Source organism: Neolamprologus brichardi, chromosome 22 (assembly GCF_056152115.1).
Source record: "Neolamprologus brichardi isolate AB-2024 chromosome 22, ASM5615211v1, whole genome shotgun sequence".
In the NCBI taxonomy this organism is placed as follows: Eukaryota; Metazoa; Chordata; class Actinopteri; order Cichliformes; family Cichlidae; genus Neolamprologus; species Neolamprologus brichardi.
The window spans coordinates 19,045,761-19,068,896 of NC_142124.1; the positions used below are offsets into that span (position 1 = coordinate 19,045,761).

Genomic DNA, 23,136 nt, shown 5'->3' on the forward strand with positions numbered 1-23,136 from the left:
ATTGCATGCTTTGGAGTCTTTGATCTCCATGCAATTCTCGTTGCATCAAAATTACAAACCTGTAAGCCTGCTATTAAATTCAATTAACTCTTTAAAGAAGATTAAAAGTTGCAGTTGCTGCTGTGGTAAAACACCAGCTCATGTTATTTTTTTCTCTTGCATTATGTCTGCTATGTCTTCATGATATGCAAACAGTGACACTCTTTACATCTGGATAGAAGGTTCATTCATTCAGCTGATGTTATCAGCTCATAAACGTACTACAAACGTGGCAGGAGTTTCTAAGTGGGTGTATCGTTTTGTAAAATGACTGTTTTTAGAAAGCAGCGACACATGAGTCAAACGTTTTGGGCTCTTATAAAGTCATGGTAAAATGACGAAGTGCTTCAGATCATTGTTTTCAAGTGCAGGTCGAGTGTTTATCTCGAAAGGTATCGGAGTTTTTGCACAAATTAAAGTTTAGACAAACTCACGTCAGGATATAAAGTTTATAGTCATCACTCCAAAGTTACATACAAAGACAGTCACATATAAAGGCTGTCACATGCAAAGTTTAAAGTTATTAAAAACCTGTGGGGTTTCAGTTGTAGACAGAGCCAAATGAATAGCTAACAGGCTAGCATGAAGTACTTCGTCAATTTCACTGGAGACGTTGCTAACAACACCGGAAGTACCAACTACAACCCCACCCCACCCCCCGCGTTTTTGTATGAGGAAGTTAATATGACGAAATGTCAAGAAGTAAAAATCTATTGTAGACAACATACATAAGTACAAACCACAGGGTACCGTATAGCTTAAACGAACAATTACGTGTGTTATTCATTGAATTATTTAGGTTATTGAAAAAATACACATTGACGTTTATGTAACGTAGATTAATGGATAATGATACCATATATAAACATATAATACTTCTGTACATATAAAGATGTTTTTTTAATGTTTTATTCCTATGTATACTTATTGTTAAACTCCTGTCATTGTTGGACTTTTATTTTGAAAGGTTTCGGCGGAACCGCTGTAGTTTTTCAGTTTGTCTTGACAGAGGTCAGAAACCCAGTGTGGAGGAAAGGATGTGGGTATGCTGACATCTGCAAGCCAGAGGTTTGAGTGTGAGAAGACCGCAGCCAGGCTGACAGACAACGGCCTCAACTCTCTCGAAGTAACTCCGAGACATGTAACTTGTTGCGAAGGTAAACTCAACACAAGCTAACCTCGTCTTTCTTCACAGAAATGCTCTCCCAGCTACAATGTGTCGTCAAGTTCAAAGTACAGTTTGTCTGTTGACGATGTCGATAAAATCTATTTGGGCTTCTTACTCGTTTAGCAGTAATTAAACTTAAAAAACGTTGGCACTACAACTAATGTGGACTTTCTTTGAAAGTAGGAAGAGGTTGTCATTTAGCCTCTAGTAGCTGATAATTCAAGTGGAGGCTTTGTAGAAAGTTGAGGTTATTCTTCCCACACAAACATTCACACACACGCGCGCGCGCTGCTGCTGCTGTGCTATGCGTGTGTTTAATGCGACCTTCATCCAGGGGGGTCAGCGGAGGCTTTTGCTCTCTCTGCTGACTGTACGACTAGTTAGGAGCCAAACACTGATTTAGTTTGACAGATCCGGAGACCTGTTGCTGAACTTGCGTGTTACGACTGCAGCTTTCGAGACAGGCGCTCTCTCCACTGCTATTTCTCTTTTCCTCAAAGCTCCCCTTTCCTCATAAATACAAATTAAGATAAAAGTTTGATCATCAGCTAGGCCGTAGGGAGAGAGATGGCAGTGTTAGGGGTTTACTCGAGATTTACTTTTGCTTTCATTTGGAGCACCTATCAGCTTTAATAAAGCAAGGAGCGGGAGCGTTGTTTTAAAGTGTGTTTCAAGTGTGTTTGGGTTTGTTTGTGTGTCAGAGACAACAGTTAAATTAAGCCTGCCATCATCACTCATCCCACCCAGGCTCCTTTCTGTCAGTACCATATACACAGAGTGCAGCTGAGAGCTGTTTGTGTTGCTCAGATGAGTCAGTGATCCCTGTCTTCTTAAAATTAAATAGAGCCAGTCGGTTGGTGGGGAAGAGTTGCTTTGTCAAGCATTGTTTGTGTAACCTGTTCAGCTTGTGCCTCTTGGATATTACACCATTTACAGCTATTTGTCGTTTCTGGACTGGTTGACAAGGAAATGAAGCGTGCAATGTATGCAGTACATAGTGTTCATTCCAGGCTGACCGTGGAGAGAAGTTGGGGCTTCATGACATCAGAATTTTAAGTGACTCTAACATAGAGTCTTATTTTATCAGCTATTGACCCATCCTTTCACTGCTCTCTGGGTGGGACATGCAGCAGAAAATGCACCCCAGGAAACCAATGCTATCCTTCGTCTCCCTTCTTTTTGTGTGTTTTTGTTTCATGACCAAAAAGCAGGTCAGGATTAACGTTGCATCTTAGCCCTCTGCCCCGCTTGATCCAAGCAGCTGCCCTGGGTAAGGCTATCAGATTCAGAGAGAGTGGAAGGTGTGATGGACTGCTAATAAAAGGGGGTTTTGTTTGCAGGCGTCTCCATTTTGAAACCTCAGGAGTCCAGAGTTCTCTGGCCACAGCCCAGACTGGAGTGAAAAGGCTGCGCTGCTGCCTTGAAGGACTCCCATTGGCAATTGAGTTTCTTTTTTACTCTGCACTGCGGATGCGTGCACTCTTTGATTTTTCTATTTGCTTTTAAAGCGTTTCCTCAAAGGCCTTTTTAAGCCAAGCTTTTCTCATAATTTGCATTTTTCTTTTGGTAAAAGTTGGAAATAACCATCATTAGCCTGTTCTGTGAGGAGGGAGAAGCCCTGCTGTGGTGTGTGGGACTGTGTATGTATGTGTGTGTGTGAATCATTATTGCCACTAAGCCTGTCTGACATTAGCTGGCACTACGGCAAATGGCACCCTGCTTTAATATTAATGCAACACAATTATGTGATTACATCCAGATCAGTGTCAACATAGCTAAGTGGTCTGTTTTTACCACAGGCTTCTCGTAGCTTTTGGCAGGCTAAGCCAATGCAAATGTCGAAACTGCTGTCTTTATGTACCGATTAACCCGGGCAAATCCTGTTTTTCAAAAAAGCCAAAAAATAACATTTTTTTCCTATTCTTATTCCAATTTCTTTCTTTTTAAAAAAAAAAAAAAAAAAAAGTTTTTTAAGGTTTCTTCCAATCAGCCTTGAATTTGGCTGAGTGGAAGAGAACACAAGTCTTAAAATGAGAAATCCTTCAAAAGACCGGATTCTTAAAAAATCAAGTCTTTTAAAAGGTTTCCAAGTTAACAATGAATTAAACCCAAATCTAAACAAAAGGCATGCTTAAACCTGGCTGTTTGACCACTGTCTTTAAGTATGTGTTTTCTGCTTTGCTGCAAATATGTGTCATATATGTTTAGGGTATTCAAAAATGAAAAGGAAGGAGAATTATAAAAGGTGAATGTTTAAAAGACTTGATATAACTTTTGGATTTAGGGGAAAAAAATCTGACTGTATATGAGGCACAGATGTGAGAAACATTTCCGGTAAGACTCAGTGCGATTCACTGGGAATAAAAAAGCTCAGTTTTAATTAATTTTATCAGACTGACATATCTCTCGTTGGAGTGCATCACAGACTTAATTTATTCAGCACATTGCCGTGTGAGCCATAATTTAGCCTCTTCCATCTTTGCAATTTGTATTTAATGAGCATCTTAATGTGGCCCTGAGCATGCAAGCATATTTATGATGTCGGCGTTGATTACCGCTGGTCTGGTCAATGGGAGCGATGTCCTCAGGGCACTTGTGCATTTAGAGGCAGATACGATCTTTCGTGGATGTAAGTGTTTAGATTAAGAACTTGGGTTCTTACTTGATTAAGCCTTATCTAATGGGAGAGCTTTGTTGAGATGAGTTCCGATAGTCTGCTCCTGTCAGCGGTGTTTCTCAGCCGCCTCCTTTTGTGGTTTGCTTTAAAATGTGACATAAAATGTGTGTGATTATAAACTTTTGTCTATTTCTTTCTTTCCTCCAGAGGCTTGTGTCCTGTAAGGGCACCCTGAAGCTCAGCCTGTCACTGTCCTTCCTTGGTGGTTCCTGTCATGAGGGGGCGTGTTTCTCGAAAGCTGGCCTTGCTGGCCAAGGCTGGTTTCCTCCTGTGGGTGCTGTGGCTTGGCTATCTGCTGTTGGAGCGCTCCTCTTTCCCTTTCTCTTCCTCTGTGGAGGATGAGGTTAAAGACCAAAATCTTAAGGCACGACAGCTGGTCTCAGAGGAGACTGGGAATGATGAGCAGCTGGCTAGGCCTCTGTACATTAAATCACCACCAGACAACAATGCACCAGGGGAGTGGGGCCGGGCCACACACCTCAACCTGAGCCCTGAAGAAAAGAAGCAGGAGCAGGACAGCGTGGAGCACTACGCCATCAATATTTATGTCAGCGACAAGATCTCCCTCCATCGGCACATCCAGGACCACAGGATGAAAGAGTGAGTACAGAAAAAACAAGAATAATCCATTAGTTACTTAGTGTTGGGAGGGTTACTTTTAAAACGTATTCCATTACAGAATACAGAATACATGCCCCGAAATGTATTCTGTAACGTATTCCGTTGCGTTACTCTGAATACTTTGGATTACTTAATATATTATCATGCTGTTTACAACTACGTGAATGTACTATTGCTGTGATTTATTACTGTTACTGAAGGTCCGAGGCTCCGAACCGTAGTAAAGGGACCTCTGGCTAATACGGTGGGTTCTGTGTTGGGCTCGTAGCCAAAAAATAGCTTTACTTTGTTGTCTGGGTCAACTTTGCTTGCGAGAGACAAAGAGAGGCGTTGAACGGCTGCTCCAAAGGAACTTATTGTTTTTGGAGGAAAACACGAACACGGTGTACAGTCGAGTCTTAATAGCTTACTTACAACTGGGCTCCTCAGGCACTCTTCTTGGCTGCAGTGGTTATTATTATATTTACATGCTTCCAGCTCCCGTTTTTGCTCGATGACAGCTCGTACTTTTCCTTTTTCTCCCACCTCGCGCTCACAGACACATAACGGGTATGGCAGTCCATTCTCCCTGCAGCACGGACTACACTGCCTATGATGCTACATTCTTTAGAGCCATACCTGTAGCATTCTGCCTATTAGCTTAGCACAACAACAACAAAAAGGCGCTCTCTCACACAGGAAACACTCAGAGAGAGAGAGCGTCACCCTGTAACCATGGCAACCGTAACGCTGCCGCCTGGAACAATAGAACATAGCTGTCAAACAAAACCCAAACAGTCCTGACCTGCGACAATATGAAACAGGGAAGTACCGCCGTGTAATCCATTTATTTCAACAAAGTAACTGTATTCTAAATACCACCTTTTTAAACGGTAACTGTAACGGAATACAGTTACTCATATTTTGTATTTTAAATACGTAACGGCGGTACATGTATTCCGTTACTGCCCAACACTGTTACTGAGTGATGGCATCTGACAACCAGTCGAGAGAAAAGTCACTTAAATTGTTTTTTTTTTAAACGCTTTCTATTTTCCTTGCTAATACACAAGGCCTTGAATATTGCCTGGAGCATCTTCAGTGCTACAACAGTTACAAATTACTCAGTAGAGATTAAGTTGAACTCTTTACTGGAATCACGTTTTCACTGACAGTTAGAGACAAGCATGAAGGCTCGTGTGATCCAGTGCAGGGCTTGGTGAAGTTGTTGTAAGAGGCTTTTTGCCTGATTTGATTCATTTCATCCTCGGTTGTTGTCAGCAGCTGAAATACACCGTGTGATGTCTTTTATTAGCAGTTTCTCCTTCGGCCCTTTGGCCTTTTGTCTCTTTGCTTACTGCCTCTCATGCTAATGAAACCCAGATGTTGCATCAGCATCAACTTGGCGAGAACCATCATTCGATTGTGTAAAGGCCGTGTGTTTGTTTTAAATGCCCTGGAGTATATTTGTAAAGCATTATAGATCATTTTTAGCGTCAAATTTGCAATCACAGCTAAATACAATTGTTCTCTTTATGCCCCAAGCTAAATGTTATTTAAACTGGAGCTGGAAAAATGAGTCTCATGGGTCACCTAGGTGTAACCGGAGTAACCCTTGTCACCACTGGGACACACACACACACAAAGATGCTCTCGCCGGGTGGAGGAAAATGTCTCAGTGGCTGAAAGTAACACCCTGTTCCTTTTCAGAAATAATGTTAAACCATGACATATCCCTTTCACACCTCACTATAATAGCATTCCTTGCAGTAGTTTGTATAGAGATGAACTCCTTGTAACGATGGGTGACGTGGGCCTAGCAGTGGCAAAGGGACATTTTGACGAGTGCAGATGTGACACAGGATGCAGCAGTGCTCTGGGTGTTTTCTGTATGAACATATTATATATTTATGCACTTGTTTTGTTGTTATGTCAGCTGATATACTTCCGCTGCTTGTCAGATAACATGCCGTAGGACTAAATTATGGCCACGACTGGCTGTTATTACACTCGGTAAGATCTAAGAACAGTAAATTCTCATTCTTCTTGTCAGACTTCTCCAGATGTGCTCGTCTTTTTGTTTGGCTTTAGGGCTTGTGAATCTGTAAGCAAATGGGTCATGTCCTCCCAGGTTTATTCATTTTGAAGTGGTGTATATGTTTGTTGTGGTTCTGCACCTAGTCCATTACTATTTTCCCGTTTCCTCCAGCAGGTGTCTTTTTTTTTTTTTTTTTTTTTTTAGCGGATTAGCTTTAGGCTCTCTTGTGATGAAACTGCAGCACTATAAACACAGTGCTTCTGAGGGGAGGGCGAAGTAGCTCATTTGATTTGTTGTGTCCAACTCACTTCCAGCAATGTCATATTTGTAAATTGGAACTCTGACTACAAAATTGCTAAAAATCGGTGCCAATTTTGTGCTTTCACAGTCTTATGCTTACAGAAACATTTTACCCCCTTTTTTTAGTGTTTCTCCTGCCTTTCTGTGTCATATTTTGCTCTCTCTTTCTCCATTTTCCAGCTTTTGATTTCTCAGTATTTCTCCTCGCTCTCTGTTTGGTCCCAATTTTTTTTTCACCCCCCCCATCTCTCCCAGAGTGCTGCTGTGGTATGTTGCTCATTGGTGTAATACGCTCCCTACCCCCATCCATATTTCTGCTTCTCTTTATTGTTTTAATGAGTGCCATCTGGATTAGGACCAGAAGCCTCCTCCTGCCACACTTGTCGCTGAGCCTGCTCTGGCCATATGAAAAATAATTTCATGCTTGTATGAGTTCATTTACAGTGCTGTTGTGTCTCCATGAATATACAGTACACTAAAGCTTGTGTCAACTCTGTCTCTCCCTCCACCCACACAAACACACTTGCATGCCTCAGATGCCGAAGTAAGAAGTTTGACTACCGACATTTACCTACCACCTCTGTGATCATAGCCTTCTACAATGAGGCCTGGTCCACCCTGCTGAGGACCATTCACAGCGTGCTGGAAACCACGCCTGCCGTCCTCTTGAAAGAGATCATCCTCGTCGATGATTTCAGTGACCGAGGTTTGTAAGCGTGTGTAATTTTGTCTCTGTACAAGTAAAATGGGCAAAAAGTTGTCCTACGAGCTGTGCAACAAAGCTGACTGACAGCCTCGGCCTAGTTTAGTAAACCAGTTGAACCAAACCTCATTTGCGTGCCGCTTTGATTTTGGCACAGTGACAAAGTACAAAAGACGATTCAAGAAGGAGCCTGCTATATATAGAAATAAAGATGCTGTCTATAGTGGGATGAATAGTGAATGCCTTTGAATAGAGCAATTAGAAAAAAAACAGTCCTCTGAAACAAGTCCTGACACATTTCCTGTCCTGACAATATTCCCAGAGCAGATAAATCTGCTCAGGAAGGATAAGAAATTTAAAACTTGGCCAGGTAATTAAATTAAAAAAAAAGGTTGTGTTTAAAATTGTGATTGTGTGAGTTTGTTTCCAGTAAATTTTGTTATTTTGTCATTTAAGAACAAAGCAATATAAATCTTTAGCCAGCATCTTTATAAGCAAGTCGGGAACTTAAGCAGGAACATTTGGACCTCAGGAACAGCACAACAGTAGCAAAACAGCCTACACTCTGCATCTGCCCCTGGCTTTTGGGGTGCTTTCAGTCACATCTCGCAGTTTTCATCAGTAAATGGATTCTCTGCTGTCTGCTGACTTGTGCTGACTCTAAGAATGATACTACTACACCTCAGAAACTGGATATAGGAGGTGCTTGATGTCTGTCTGTCTTAATGGAATTAGTATTTGGTCACAGCAAGACTAGTCTGTGCGGATCAGAGACATTACACCATAAAGATGACCTCACTGAGCACTGAGTTGCAGTGACATCATTTCCTTTCCTCCAGCCACTCTGACCAATTGGAATGTTAGACATGCCACTCCTAAACCAGACAGCCGGCTGCTGGAGGAGTGACAGCTTTCCCCATTAACGCTGGCTAAACCGGATCTAGCGTATCAAGTTTTAGTGTTGACGTGTGTTTAAAACTGCATGAATCACCTACTACTATTTTTGATACCAGCGTTGCCTGAATAAACATGATAAATATGCAATAAAACAGGGTGCTGGTATTTCCCAAATCATCAGGGACTAGTATGCAGTTCTGTAGTAATGACGCATGAGCAGCCAATAAAACACAAATGAAGGAGTAATAAGTTGGTGACAAGATGATTGTTTTGTGTCAAGAGCTGATGAACATTTCACTTCATAATCCGTAAATATAGAAGTACCTGTGTGTCTGTCCACTTGTTTTAATACTAAATCATTTGATATCATGATTTCTTTGTGTTTGCATTACAAAAATAGGCTACCTGAAATCCAAGCTAGCCGACTACATCAGTGATCTGCAACGTGTGCGTCTTATCCGCACCAACAAAAGGGAGGGGCTGGTTCGTGCACGTCTCATTGGCGCCACCTATGCCACTGGTGACGTGCTGACATTTCTTGACTGCCACTGTGAGTGTGTTCCTGGCTGGATTGAGCCTCTGTTGGAAAGGTGTCTAAATACATTTTTAACAACCTTAACCGAAAAAGGAAGAAATTGTTTTTAAGCTTTAAGACTCACATTGAATCAACTTTTCTTCCCCCCTTCTTTTCATTTTTCCTGCCACCCTCCTTTCTGCCTGTTATGGTCTCTTAGGATTTCTGAGAATGCGAGTACCATCGTGTGCCCTGTGATCGACACCATCGACTGGAACACGTTTGAGTTTTACATGCAAACAGATGAGCCAATGATCGGAGGATTTGACTGGAGACTCACCTTTCAGTGGCACTCTGTCCCTGAAATTGAACGCAAGAGGCGCAAGTCTCGCATTGACCCCATCAGGTAACAGTATGGTACTTTCCAAGGCCTACTTTCAGATCACTTTATCAGCTTGACACATATCAGTGAAGAGATCTGCTCTCATGAAGCGTAATCTACCTTTAATTACTAATTTGTCACTTTGCATACTTTATTACTTTTTACTTGCTTATTAAATTATACTTTTATTAAACCCTCAAATTTTTAGGGTTTGCCCAGCACATAAAAATATTGCTTCCCCAAAAGATGTTTTGTCTTTCCCCCAAATAAAAAGCATCGTGGCTGTTTTTTTTTAAAAGGAGGATTTCATTTACTCAAGATTAACATGCAACACTGAATGGCCAGAGTAATATGAAACTAGATAGACCACTGTTAAGTGAGGTAACAGAGACTGTTTTAACTTTATTGAGACCAGTAGTGTTTGTATTCATAGTCATTCCCCAAATGCCCATTTTGAGTCAGGAGAAATCCTCACTGTGTGATTGATCTTTAAAACACTGGGAAATCCATTATGCTTCCTGCTAACTTATCATTTTCTCATAGCCTCAGTTAATCAACTTGTCTATATTCCCGTCCTCTCATCTCTTTGCTGCATTTGACACCACTGACACAACATTTTAATACAGGTAAAAAACACTGATATTAAATTAGCCTCACCAGGACAGTTTAGTTTGTATTCATCAGTTTCCAGTTCGTCTTACGTGCACAATTTCGTAAACAGTTAATGTAGTTAATTTTGCTTAAACAGTTGAAAAAAATTTGAAAGTCTGCAATTACAAAAATTACAAAAGTCCTGTCATTATCCAGAAACTTATGGACTTAATTATAGCTTTTTTTTTAAACTTCTAAGCTGGACTATTTACACTTGTTAATATCAAGATGTCGCAGCAGTTCTCTTACAGTGGGGCAAAAAAGTATTTAGTCAGCCACCGATTGTGCAAGTTCCCCCACTTAAAATGATGACAGAGGTCAGTAATTTGCACCAGAGGTACACTTCAACTGTGAGAGACAGAATGTGAAAAAAAAATCCATGAATTCACATGGTAGGATTTGTAAAGAATTTATTCATAAATCAGGGTGGAAAATAAGTATTTGGTCACCTCAAACAAGGAAAATCCCTGGCTCTCACAGACCTGTAACGTCTTCTGTAAGAAGCTTTTCTGTCCCCCACTCGTTACCTGTATGAATGGCACCTGTTTGACCTCATCATCTGTATAAAAGACACCTGTCCACAGCCTCAACCAGTCAGACTCCAAACTCCGCCATGGCCAAGACCAAAGAGCTTTCGAAGGACACCAGGAAAAGAATTGTAGACCTGCACCAGACTGGGAAGAGTGAATCTACAATAGGCAAGCAGCTTGGTGTGAAAAAATCAACTGTGGGAGCAATCATCAGAAAATGGAAGACATACAAGACCACTGATAATCTCCCTCGATCTGGGGCTCCACGCAAGATCTCATCCCGTGGGGTCAAAATGATTATGAGAACGGTGAGCAAAGATCCCAGAACCACACGGGGGGACCTGGTGAATGACCTGCAGAGAGCTGGGACCAAAGTAACAAAGGTCACCATCAGTAACACACTACAATGGCAGGGAATCAAATCCCGCAGTGCCAGACGTGTTCCGCTGCTGAAGCCAGTGCATGTCCAGGCCCGTCTGAAGTTTGACAGAGAGCACATGGATGATACAGCAGAGGATTGGGAGAATGTCATGTGGTCAGATGAAACCAAAGTAGAACTTTTTGGTATAAACTCAACTCGTCGTGTTTGGAGGAAGAAGAATACTGAGTTGCATCCCAAGAACACCATACCTACTGTGAAGCATGGGGGTGGAAACATCATGCTATGGGGCTGTTTTTCTGCCAAGGGGACAGGACGACTGATCCGTGTTAAGGACAGAATGAATGGGGCCAAGTATCGTGAGATTTTGAGCCAAAACCTCCTTCCATCAGTGAGAACTTTGAAGATGAAACGAGGCTGGGTCTTCCAACATGACAATGATCCAAAACACACCGCCCGGGCAACAAAGGAGTGGCTCCGTAAGAAGCATTTGAAAGTCCTGGAGTGGCCTAGCCAGTCTCCAGACCTCAACCCCATAGAAAATCTGTGGCGGGAGTTGAAAGTCCGTGTTGCTCGGCGACATCCCCAAAACATCACTGCTCTTGAGAAGATCTGCATGGAGGAATGGGCCAAAATACCAGCTACTGTGTGTGCAAACCTGGTAAAGACCTATAGTAAACGTTTGACCTCTGTTATTGCCAACAAAGGTTATGTTACAAAGTATTGAGTTGTATTTTTGTTATTGATCAAATACTTATTTTCCACCCTGATTTACGAATAAATTCTTTACAAATCCTACCATGTGAATTCATGGATTTTTTTTTCACATTCTGTCTCTCACAGTTGAAGTGTACCTCTGGTGCAAATTACTGACCTCTGTCATCATTTTAAGTGGGGGAACTTGCACAATCGGTGGCTGACTAAATACTTTTTTGCCCCACTGTATAAGCTTTCAGATAATCAGAATAAAGCATAAGAAATGATATATCTCCCAAATTATCTTATTGTCATTGGCATACTCCTCACACATAAAGCCTTTAATGAACCAAAACCCCACCATATCTTAAGGACAGTGGTACCGTATTATCCCAGTAGAGCACTCTGCTGCCAGAGGGCAGGTTCACTTGTGGTTCTTAGAGCCTTTGACTATAAACCTCTTTCCTGGGGAACCAGCTCCCTATTTAATTCAGAGACTGGCACTAGCTCCACTTTTAAGGTGTTTTGAACCTAGGAAACCCTAAACCATCCATATGTCAGTCTCTGCAAGTATGGATGCATGGATTTGGTTGGAACTGATTGGATTCATTGAGTGAAAGGTTACATACCGATGTTCACTTGTATGACACTGTTACAGTTCAGTAACGTTGTATCTTCTGTTCCATAATTTGTGTTATTTTTCTCCCTGTCATCTTTTTTTGTGTCCCTTTCTGTAATTTTTGTTTCAGAGCCTTTTTTTCATAGCTTTCCTCTAACCCCAACTGCTCAAGGCAAATGGCTGCCGTCCTTAAGCCTGTTTCAACCAGACATTTCTTCCTGTTGAAGGAAGTTTTTTTTTTTCTTCTCCCCACTATCCCCAACTACTTGCGCAGAGGGAATCGCTGAGTTTTCTGTGTAACGGGATTGAACATGGCCATGATAAAAATGATCTTGTTTTTCTTGTATTCTCACAGGTCTCCTACTATGGCCGGGGGATTATTTGCTGTTAGCAAGGCCTACTTTGAGTATCTGGGCACGTATGACATGGGCATGGATGTGTGGGGAGGAGAAAACCTGGAGCTCTCTTTCAGGGTGAGTTAATTTTCCATCACTCAGAATCACAGTGAAGTGTCTGCTTAGCCCCCACAGGGCCACTTAATCGATATTAGACCTGAGTGGTTCTTTTAAAACATTTTGCGAAAGACTCACTAATCTGAGTTGCTTTGTTACCAGATCCAGACAAACCATATCTTTACTCAGCTTTTTTTTTTTACTGCGATAGAGAGCAGAGAGAAAGATCATTAAATTTAGTTAGAAAATGTTTATCCTGTGCACGCTGGTGCATAGTTGGCGTGAGTCAGTGTCAGATCACAGTCAGTCAGGGTATGTGAAACTGCAGCCTTATATTGGCTGATACCTTGTTGTGATGTTGGTGTCACTTTTCACTTGCTGGCGTCAATCAAGCTGGCACAGATTTTAAGCAGGAGCATGCAAGATTAGGAATGTAAATTGTGTGTGTATGATTTATAGTGTGTATTTGTCTGCATTGTGAAGAAGAATGGGCTGTTCAGCTGAGTGATATGTTATGCATGTGGAAACAAAAATGCCTCTCACCGGGACTTTTTCCCATACATAATTTATGTTTAGTGAATTGGTTTCTAGGTCTCTTTTTTTGGAGTGCTGAAAAATAGTGGTGCGGTGTAAAATGCTTTCTGAATTAAGATGGAAAGGACTGTCTTGCATTAGCTGTTTGCCTATGGACATATGATAATGGCTTTGCCTTGTGTAGGAGGAGGTAGAGTGGGTCATTTACTAATCACAAGGTCAGTATTTTGATCTCTGGCTCCTCCAACCTGCATGTCAAATTATCTTTAGGTAAGAAACTGAACCCCAATGCGGAGTGCGAGTGTGGAAATTAAAAAAGCACTTAGGTGAATGTGTGGGTAAATGGTTAATAAGACTTGTGTAGACAAGCACTAAATCAATACCAGACCATTTCTTTAAGGATGTTAATCTTTTGTTTGATCAATGGTGAACGATCCAGCCATTAATTAATGTAAGGTAAAAAGATATTGTCTGTGTAGGTTCTATTATAAATGCAGCTGTATGACTCACAAAAGTATGTGTTGAACCTTTGTGGTAAGATTGATAAAGCACAGTTTCTTCATTCAGATAATACCTGTAGTAGATCATGTTTTGTAATCTTTGTTTAAAAGGAACATCAAGACAAGGTGGACCGATACACATAAAGTTAAACGGAATCATGTGGCGACCAACAGCTTACAGATACAGCACATGCCCAGTGCACCAACCTTACACCAACGTACAGCAGCAGCTGTGCGGCTTACCACCACCTCTGTTTTTTCCCCATGACCTGTCTCTCTCAAGCTGTTCCTATAATATAAGGACTTAAAAATAATGTTAAGAAGCTGAATCACCATGTTGTAATATTTGATGGAAAACTGTGCACAGTGTTATTGTCAAAACACACCACAATAGACTTATTTCACAGCAGCCATTTGACAAAATGTAGTAGTCAAACACAGGTGTTACTACTGTAGTCATGACGGTTCTGATCTGTTTCAGTGCTGAGCCCTCATTAAGGCGATTAGTAACAGCTGTCTTTGCCCACGATTTCGTGTCAGGGGGGCTGCTGGGAAAAAGATTCACTGTGGATGATGCAGTCCAAAGTGGAAAAAAATTACACAGGTGTCAAAGGCACCCATTAAAGATGGTTGAGGTCCATCAAGTCAAATGTACAGGAAATAGGTGGCCCAAGTGTTAGTAATCCCCCAACCCTCCGCTGTCCCATGTGAAGGGTCTCCATGTGGTCTATAATTGTTTACCAGCAGTGAGGTGAAGCTGGTAATGTTTTTACCTTGTGAGTTTTTGCAAAATGTTGTTTTGGAAAAATCTTCAGCAGTGGAAACAACCTTCTCAGGCACCTTTGATAAATCTTTATATGTCTGCCTGTGGACAGGTATTTCCGTTTCCCATTACTCAAATTTTACATTCTCGACTCCTTTTCCTTGCATTTTAATCCTTCCCACTAAAGATGTGAGGAGGAAAGGACACGAGGATCAAGGAGCTGAGGCTACAGGTGTTTTAACAATATGAGACATCCTTGCCTTGGAGCCTCATTTTAAATCAATGTCAGTTTAATCCTAGATGTGGCAAAGCTTGGTCGTAAATTGTTTTGTTATAGCCCAACCGCTGCTGCATTTTTATGACTGCAGGTGTAACAGTGTTCATGATGTTTTATGTTACCGGCTACTTTTGATTAAATTTGCAATATGGCTCATTTTAATCACACATAAGAAGTGAAGGGCAGACTGTTTGATCATCCACTGAAAGAAATGTATGAATAAAAAAAGACTGGTTGTTTAAAAGTGTCCTCTTCCTACTATTGTTTACATATTCTACCTGAGTAGCATGGTTTTTTTTAAACACTGAAGGTAAAAATACGGTAGCAAAGCAAACACTTGTGCATTCTTGATTATAGCTCCTCCAGCAACCCTCCTCTCTTGTCTGTCTTCCTTCCTTCCCTGTAGGAATTGAGGCGTCCTTCGACAAGGCGTACTGAGATTAATTTCCAGGTCGCAGGCAGGACGATGAAGGGCAGAGAAGACATAAATTAGGGAAAAGACAAAAGTAACACAAGCATGCAAAATGCAGTCGCCTGACATGTGTGTAAGGCTGAGTTTGAAGATAGGTGTGATAACCCATGAATACTGAGAACATGCGTTACTGGTGGGGCACACATCTCACACCCATCTATGGTTTAAGTACTAGATAAAGATACTTGCATGAGAGAGAGAAATACGTTACAAAATAAAAACAATTAGAGGCATCGGGTGAGAGGGACACTTGCTCCGTCGCTCCTTACTTTTAGCCCATATTACACATCGTTTGTGCTTGGGCTGCTCAGCAGCCATCTTTGTACTTGACCTTAATTTTCCTGACAAACACAATCCTGGAAACGTGATTGTGTTTGTTTTTTACTCGTGTTGTGAGCACGTTAACATATTGTAGAAACTTCATTTGAAATCAGGTAACATTAACATTTGAGATCTGTGGACTCCACTAAAGAGTTTGTGTTTTAATATTTGTATTTTTTTTTTATTTCTTGATTGTTGTTGTGACACAGTTGTTATCTAGAAAGGTGCTATATAAATACATTTTACTTTACTTACTTACATATCTGCCACCCTTAGGTGTGGCAGTGTGGGGGCAGCCTGGAGATTCATCCCTGCTCGCACGTGGGACATGTGTTCCCTAAAAAAGCCCCTTACGCACGGCCCAACTTCCTCCAGAATACTGTCCGAGCTGCAGAGGTCTGGATGGACTCTTACAAAAAGCACTTCTACAACAGGAACCCTCCAGCCAGAAAGGTAAGACACTTTGCATGTGTCGTGCACTGATATGTTGTCACACTATCCAGCACCATGTTTAGACAGTAAATTGAATAGTTTATTTTTGGTGTCAGATTTAGATGATTCATCTAACTGCCCCCTGTAGGTGTGGATATAAGATCAGTATCTGACTGAGTGGGTTAGGTGTATTGAGGTACTGAGGGTGTTCACATGTGTGTGTATGGTGTGAGTGCTGTGCCTCTCAGGTTCTGAGTATTGGGCACCATCAAAGATTCATGTATCTCAGTTTCAACTATCTGAAAAAAAAGTGCATTATTAATGTCAGGGATCTTTGATCAAACAATAAATTACCTGGTCAGGGGAGATTGAACACAGCACAGACCAAGATCATCAGCTCCAAGTCTATTACGTTGCTGTCATAATTTGTCATGCAGCTATAGAGCGATAGACGTGTGACTAGTTTGATTAATGAGCTATATAATTTTCATTGAATACATTTAATCATGTTGATATTCCAACTTTTCTTTACACTTTTCTAAAGAAAGAACAGCTGTTATAAATGTATTTTCTATAAGGAATTATTGTTTTATGTTGTTTTTTTTGTTCATTTATTTTAAATATTTTTTCTTGTTAATTTTGAGATTGGGAGCACAATGCAGTAAGGATCACAAAGAAAAAGTACTCGATAGATCAGAAATCTTATGATTGAATTAGTTTAGTGTGTGTGTGTGTGTGTGTGTGTGTGTGTGTGTGTTAGGCGGTGTTGTCTTGTTATAATCCATCCTCAAACATGCCAAAGGAATAACTCTAGACTCCTAGGGTAGACTTCACGCCTTAGCAAACACAGCTATTTAAAACATGCATTGTTGGCAATAACCTAGTTGGCTTCCTTAGATTCTTATTTGAACTTGATTTTTGGAGTTACAGGAGCCGGATTCACCTCTCATATCCAGGATGTAAATATTTGCTTTAAAAGTCTAACTGTGTCCTTTATGAAAACACCCATCAATTGTGTTGTCAAAATTCTTATGTAAATTGTATGTACAAAAGTAATGGGCCCTGAGAATCAGTTTAACTCACAAGGTTGAGCAGACATATAGTGTAAGGCTAATAAAGCCTTAAAAAATAATGCTCTGCTGAGCTCCAAACAACCTCTGGCATTAACATCTACAGAAAAACTGCACAGGGAACTTCATTGCATGGTTTCCAGTAGCTCCTGTAGGTGTAATGTGTTAGTGACCCAGTAGTTTTGTCCATACAGTGTATATTTAAAGAAAAGTGTGCATGCTCTAATGATTAAAATGTAGCTGCAATGTATAAATAAAGCGATACTGTCCATAAATGTACATTCTGGAAAAGCGCTATACAAATACAGGCCATTTACCATTTACCATTCTTAATAAACTCTCCTAAATCTAACCAGCTTTTTCACCCACAGCAGTGACTCATGCATTGTGTGGTTGCTTCACAGGAGAAATATGGGAATATTTCAGAACGGCTACTTTTGAGGGAGAAGCTGAAATGCAACAGCTTTGAGTGGTATCTGAAGAATATCTACCCTGAACTACATGTACCCGAGGACAGGGAGGGCTGGCACGGGGCTGTAAGTGTCTCCTTTTCAGATGCTGTGTCTGAATTCTGTTATTGATCCCGTTAGTGCAAGATTAATTATTTAGTTTTTGGACTGATGGCAGATCTTGTTGTGATTTATAAAAGACAGCAATGCGGCTGTGTCTTCATTCATCATTCAAGTGTGAAACAAAAGTATTCGGGTGAGACATGATATGAGAAAACTCCGTTGAAAGTGGCAAGGCTTTGAAATCCATTTGACTGGGCTCAAGACCTTTCTAATTCAGACATCTGGTGAAGTCTCCTGTTATAAAATGCTTTACAGAAAAATTGCTCTTGGCTCAGTGTTGGATTTTAAAACAATTACATTTTAGCCACAGCAATGTTTCTGATTTTTTCTGAAGCGAAAAAGAAAATTCCCTCAAAGATTTCTTCTTTAGTTATAATGTCCAAAAATCCACCACCTGTCCACGTCGACACACATTTCCCAGTGACAGCTGTGAAGTCAAATGCTACAGCGAGGGCATCGTCCGAAATCTCAAATGTTCTGCTGTCAGAACTGTCTGAAATTTGCATGCACACCCACACTACAGGTACACGGTGACAAAACCTGAAAGAACGGCATTACTCAGACAAAGAAAAATTTACATTTTCTTATGAAACTGGGCGAAAGTAAGTTTTATTTCATATTGATTAATATATGTGTACTGATGTGGAAAATAAGCAAAATGGCAAAGGTTCAATTTGTTTTCGCTTCCTGTTGATATACCGTCATTTAATGATTTAATCAGATGACTGAATCCACCATCTTCAGGGGTGTTGCATCCTACGTGGCCTTAAAGTCTAACCTGCCAGCAAAGAATAAATCCAAGAAAAAAAGAGTCCTCACAGGAATCGATAAACAGTGCCGCATTTCACTTGTTATTAATATTTGCTGCTCTCTTCCTGCCAGGTGCGTAGCTCAGGAATACATTCAGAGTGCCTTGACTACAACGCTCCAGAGCACAGTCCCACAGGTTCCCAGATTTCTCTTTTCGGCTGCCACGGCCAAGGAGGCAACCAGGTACGTCAGGCATTTCAGTGTTTATTCTTTCTTGACACAATCCCACAGCTTCTTGTGGCCCCCGTGGGAGATATATCTTGAAATGTCAAGACTTTCTGCTAACCCCTAAAACAAGCTGCCACAGTTGATTCACACCAGAAAATTACTCTCTGCTGGTGTGTCCAACATGACTTGAATGTAATGAATGGAAAACTGAATGTGGTATTGCATCCAAACATAGCTGGAAAAAAAGGTGCACATTTCTTTTTCCAATTCCAGTAACGGCTGGTTTAGAAAGCACCAGATTATTTATCTGCAAGAATGTATATTTAATGTTGGAGTCAGACAATAGGCAGAACTTCTTTCTGTGGATCTTCAACCTGGCTGTTATCTCTGATTACCCCATTGATGCGCCGCATCAGGTGTCCTCAGTCACAAAAAGCGCCATGTGTGACTGAAAATCAATGTTTGAATGGCTTCTCAGTGAAACAAAAACCTGAAGGCCCTTCACCACCTCGATCCTGCCCCTTTTCCTGGCACACATAAGAACCACGTTCCATTTAAAAGATACATGAGCCTCACGGGCAGAATGAATGGCACAGCCTGGATAAATAAGTTTGAAGCCAGAGACAGTGGACCCCGAGTAAGTCTTTTATTAGAAACGACCATAACGGGGCCCCAGTGCAACTGAAAGATGTATGAGATGTGAAGAAAAGGATGGGGAAGTATAAAGATTGATTACCTGACCCTCCGCTTAACGGGTAGCACAGGGAGCATTGCATCTTTTGTCCCACCGGACCAGGTTGTTGAAATGACACCAGAGGGGAAGAGTCGGGTTTGTGCTCATGTCTGCTTGATTGAAAGGGCCAAGGCCCCGACTTTGCTCATGAGATCCCTCGACACACTCGCCGACGCACCATATAGTGCATTTATAGCCGTGGCGCAACAGCAGAGTAAAACATCCTGTAATCCTAGTGGGTAATAAAAAAAATACCAAACTGCACTAATTGGCTTTCTACACAAAAGACAGATGTAGCAGAAGAAAGAAGAAGGTCTCTGCTTCTTTTCAGAGAAATGTGTGAATATAAGCTTGTGTCAAAGAAATACATTTTAACTGTAAATGGAGAAAAAATGGCCAAATAACTGTGTCTCTTTCTCGCTCCAGTATTTTGAATACACATCTCAAAAGGAGATCCGTTTCAACTCTGTGACAGAGCTGTGTGCCGAAGTACTGGAAGGACAGACCTCCATCGGAATGAGGCACTGCCCCCGTGATGAGGAAGTCAGACCTCCCAGTCTCATCTGGGAGTTCAAAGAGGTAAGGGATTCATGAATGTGTGTGCCACAGGTTCACAGTTTACTGTAAACTGACTCCACGCTTTTAACTTCCAACCTTTCAGGACAGGACCATCTATCATCCACACTCAGACATGTGCGTGACAGCCTACCGCACAACGACGGGCCGCACGGATGCTCAGATGAGGCGCTGCGTCCCAGGGGACAAAACCCAGCAGTGGAAGTTTGAGTGGTAGTGGGAGGAAGCTAGATAGTAGCAGGGAACCTTAAGTGGCCTTCCGTGACCACAGTGCAAATACTGTAGCGGAGGTATGACCCCGCTGCTCCCATTTCGGTTACTTTTCAAGTCTGCACTGAATGGAAATGGGGGGAAAAAAAGAAAAAAAAAGAGGTGTTGGAGAAAGTCACTTTAAGCCAATGACTCACTCAGTCCAGTGCTTTTAAACCTTTGTGAATATCTACAGAGGTGAGGTCTTTTTTTAAAGAACACCAGCTGAATTTAAGACTTTTTTTGTTGTTGTTGCTTTCATCCAAGTGCCTCTACAGCTAGAGTGGAGTACACAGCACACCTGAAGTGTCATTGCCGTCTCGGGTTTTGTAACAACTTGAAAGCAGCGAGATGTGTAGCACACGAAGCAGTGCCTTCAAAGAGATTAAAGCCAGTTTCTTGATCGAAACATGATCAGAAAATCACCATGCACTATAGAATAATGCCTTAAAGTGCAATTAATATTGATTATTTTTATTATGTCCTCATATTTGTTTTTAAAAAAATTGTGAAAAACAGGCTGCTGGAAAGCGATGGATTAGGAATGTAAGGTCGGCAGCGTTTTGCCCCAAACCCGCTGCTTCCTAACGTGCTCCATCATGTGAGAGGAAGGAGCTGTGGTCATACTAGACTGCCTCTCAATTCTAGCTTTTGTCTATGGAGCTAGTTTCGTGGCAGAATACATTCTGAATGAGATTGGAAGTATTTATTAAAGTGTACTTTGCCTCAGATGGTTTATTGAGTTGACACGGATGTTGTGATCTATTCTCCCCTGTTGTGTTAAATTAAGAATACCCTCTAAACCCATCTGTCACTTTGCTTTTGAGAACCTGTCATCCCTCACAAACCTGTGCGTGCCGAAATGAAATGTGCCATCGTATTTATTTAAAGCTTTTTCAATTCTATAAAACTACAAACAACACTCACTAGAGCCTGTTTTTTTGTTTAGTCACAAGAATCCTTAAAGGGAGCAGCTCTGTGCCAGTTTTCTTAAGAGTCTTGTGTGTAAGCTGTACTTGAAACTACATCAAAAACACTCCTGTTAGGTTTTCTTTTCTTCTTTTTTTCCACTCAAGATCACATTAGTGTTTCTACTGGGATCAAAGGACCAAGAGATTCAGTGAAACTGTTGGCAAAATGACTGGTGAATAGCATTTTTTTGCTATTCATTCCCACTGAATTACATTTGGTCTCAATGGCAATTTGAATTTATGAATATGTGATATTCAAACTAGTTGATAAATTGTGAGATGACTCCTTTTGCGTGTTAACTTTGTAAATAATGCTTGGTTAAAGGGACCAGTAAAAACTACTGATGAGGCAAAAGGGAAGTTGATTACTTGATATGAAGAAGAGGTTGGACTGTTGGGGATGGGGAAGGATTTTTCTAAATAAAATGACTGCTGGGATGATTGAAAGAATAAAAGACTAACCACAAACACACATGCCTTTTGTTTTACTCGCCTGCACAAACAGCGCATTGTCAGAAATGAGGAAGAAGTTTTTTCGTTATATGAAATGCCAGGTGTAGCAAAAGGAGAAAAGTGTGAGCTGCTGCAGCTACACTAGGTGTGAATGTGTACTTTTTGTTGTTGTTGTTGTTGTTGTTGTTGTTGTCGTCATGGTTTAAGCGACAACATGCATTTGACATTTGAACAACCAAAGACTGAAAAGCTGCTACTGCCTGTAATCCACACAGCTCACCTCTGCACTCATGGACTGCAGCATTCATAATAATTTGGCACCACCTACTGGTAGCAAATCAGTACTGACCGCTAATGGCAGGTGACAGAGAAGGATCTTGATTGCCGACTGTGGAAACAATACCAAAATGATATTAAATGTTCTGGCTAATATCTAGTTTACTTTTCCACCCCCCCCCCCCCCCCCCCTCCGGGCTCACAAATATACACAAGCAACAATATGTGGTTTGCTCTCTCTGTTCTCAATTCATGTTTCAGTAAATCTAGAATTATGTGAGAATGTCAATGAATGAGGGAAAAAGTCGATGCCTACACCCAATATTTTCTATTAGTTATTAATAGAAATTGATCCAGGTTGAATTTTATCAAAGGAAAGGCCAGCCAGATGCCATCGGCAAACTTTATTGTTCTATTTTTTTTCTATAGAAATTGTATTCACTCAGCCAGGTTTGCCTCCTGGAGCGACTTTTTGCCCCACAGCATAGAACCACTGCATTATATTTTCACTAAAAAAACTATTGGTACTATATGTATGTTTTATCTAATTGCCGAGTCCTGTTGCAAAATGCTGGGTGAGACAGAGGGAGGAGAACAATTTAAAAAGGAGGTAGGAAACACACGACAGCTGAAATGTTCAGCATCACTTAAAAGTCCCTGTTTTTGAAAGAAAAGCACGTTTGTTTTAATATTATATAAAACTGTTCAGGAATTACAATTATTCATAGAATCATTAATCACTAATTAGTTAGTGGGGTTAGATTAATTGGTCATTCTAAATTGCCATACTTGTGAAAGTGGGTGTGGAACCTGTGACAGACCGGCACCCTGTCCAGGGTGCACCCTGCCTCTCGCCCTATGGTAGCTGAGGTAGGCTCCAGTCTCCCCGTGACCCTGAAAAGGATAAGCGGAAGAGAATAAGTATCAATAGTATATTATAATGGATGGATGGAACATTAATCATAAGTTATTTTGAATTGGATATCTACATAGGCATGCAGAGGACATCTTTGGTAAGCATCTGCATTGGTGTATGGACGGTTTTTGATGTTTAGAGGCTGAATGATGACAATGGCCCAACAGATCTTATAATTATAGATGCAATAAATTTGGATATTCAAGAATCTGATGTATCACTAATATATCCTTGGACCTTCTTACTTAAGAAAAAAAACCTTTCCAAAGTACACTTATTCTAAGTATGTGGTATAAAAAAGCTAACAAAATAAAAGAATACTCCTTTAAGGTAACACAATATACACAATAAAGCTATAGGATGCAACAAAGATAGGCAACTTTTAGTGGTTCAGTGAC

At 41.0% G+C, this 23,136-nt stretch overlaps 1 protein-coding gene across 1 annotated transcript; it reads left to right on the forward strand.

The window, feature by feature from the left end:
• The first annotated feature begins 1,051 nt into the window (after positions 1–1,051).
• On the forward strand, positions 1,052–21,556 carry galnt4 (polypeptide N-acetylgalactosaminyltransferase 4). Its single transcript, XM_006787724.3, has 11 exons — positions 1,052–1,196; positions 4,032–4,484; positions 7,359–7,528; positions 8,823–9,012; positions 9,157–9,342; positions 12,549–12,666; positions 15,789–15,965; positions 17,419–17,550; positions 18,469–18,579; positions 19,724–19,876; positions 19,959–21,556. Exons 2-11 carry the CDS (start codon positions 4,099–4,101, stop codon positions 20,088–20,090), a joined length of 1,755 nt encoding a protein of 584 aa, XP_006787787.1. The 5' UTR covers positions 1,052–1,196; positions 4,032–4,098; the 3' UTR covers positions 20,091–21,556.
• Positions 21,557–23,136: the final 1,580 nt, after the last annotated feature.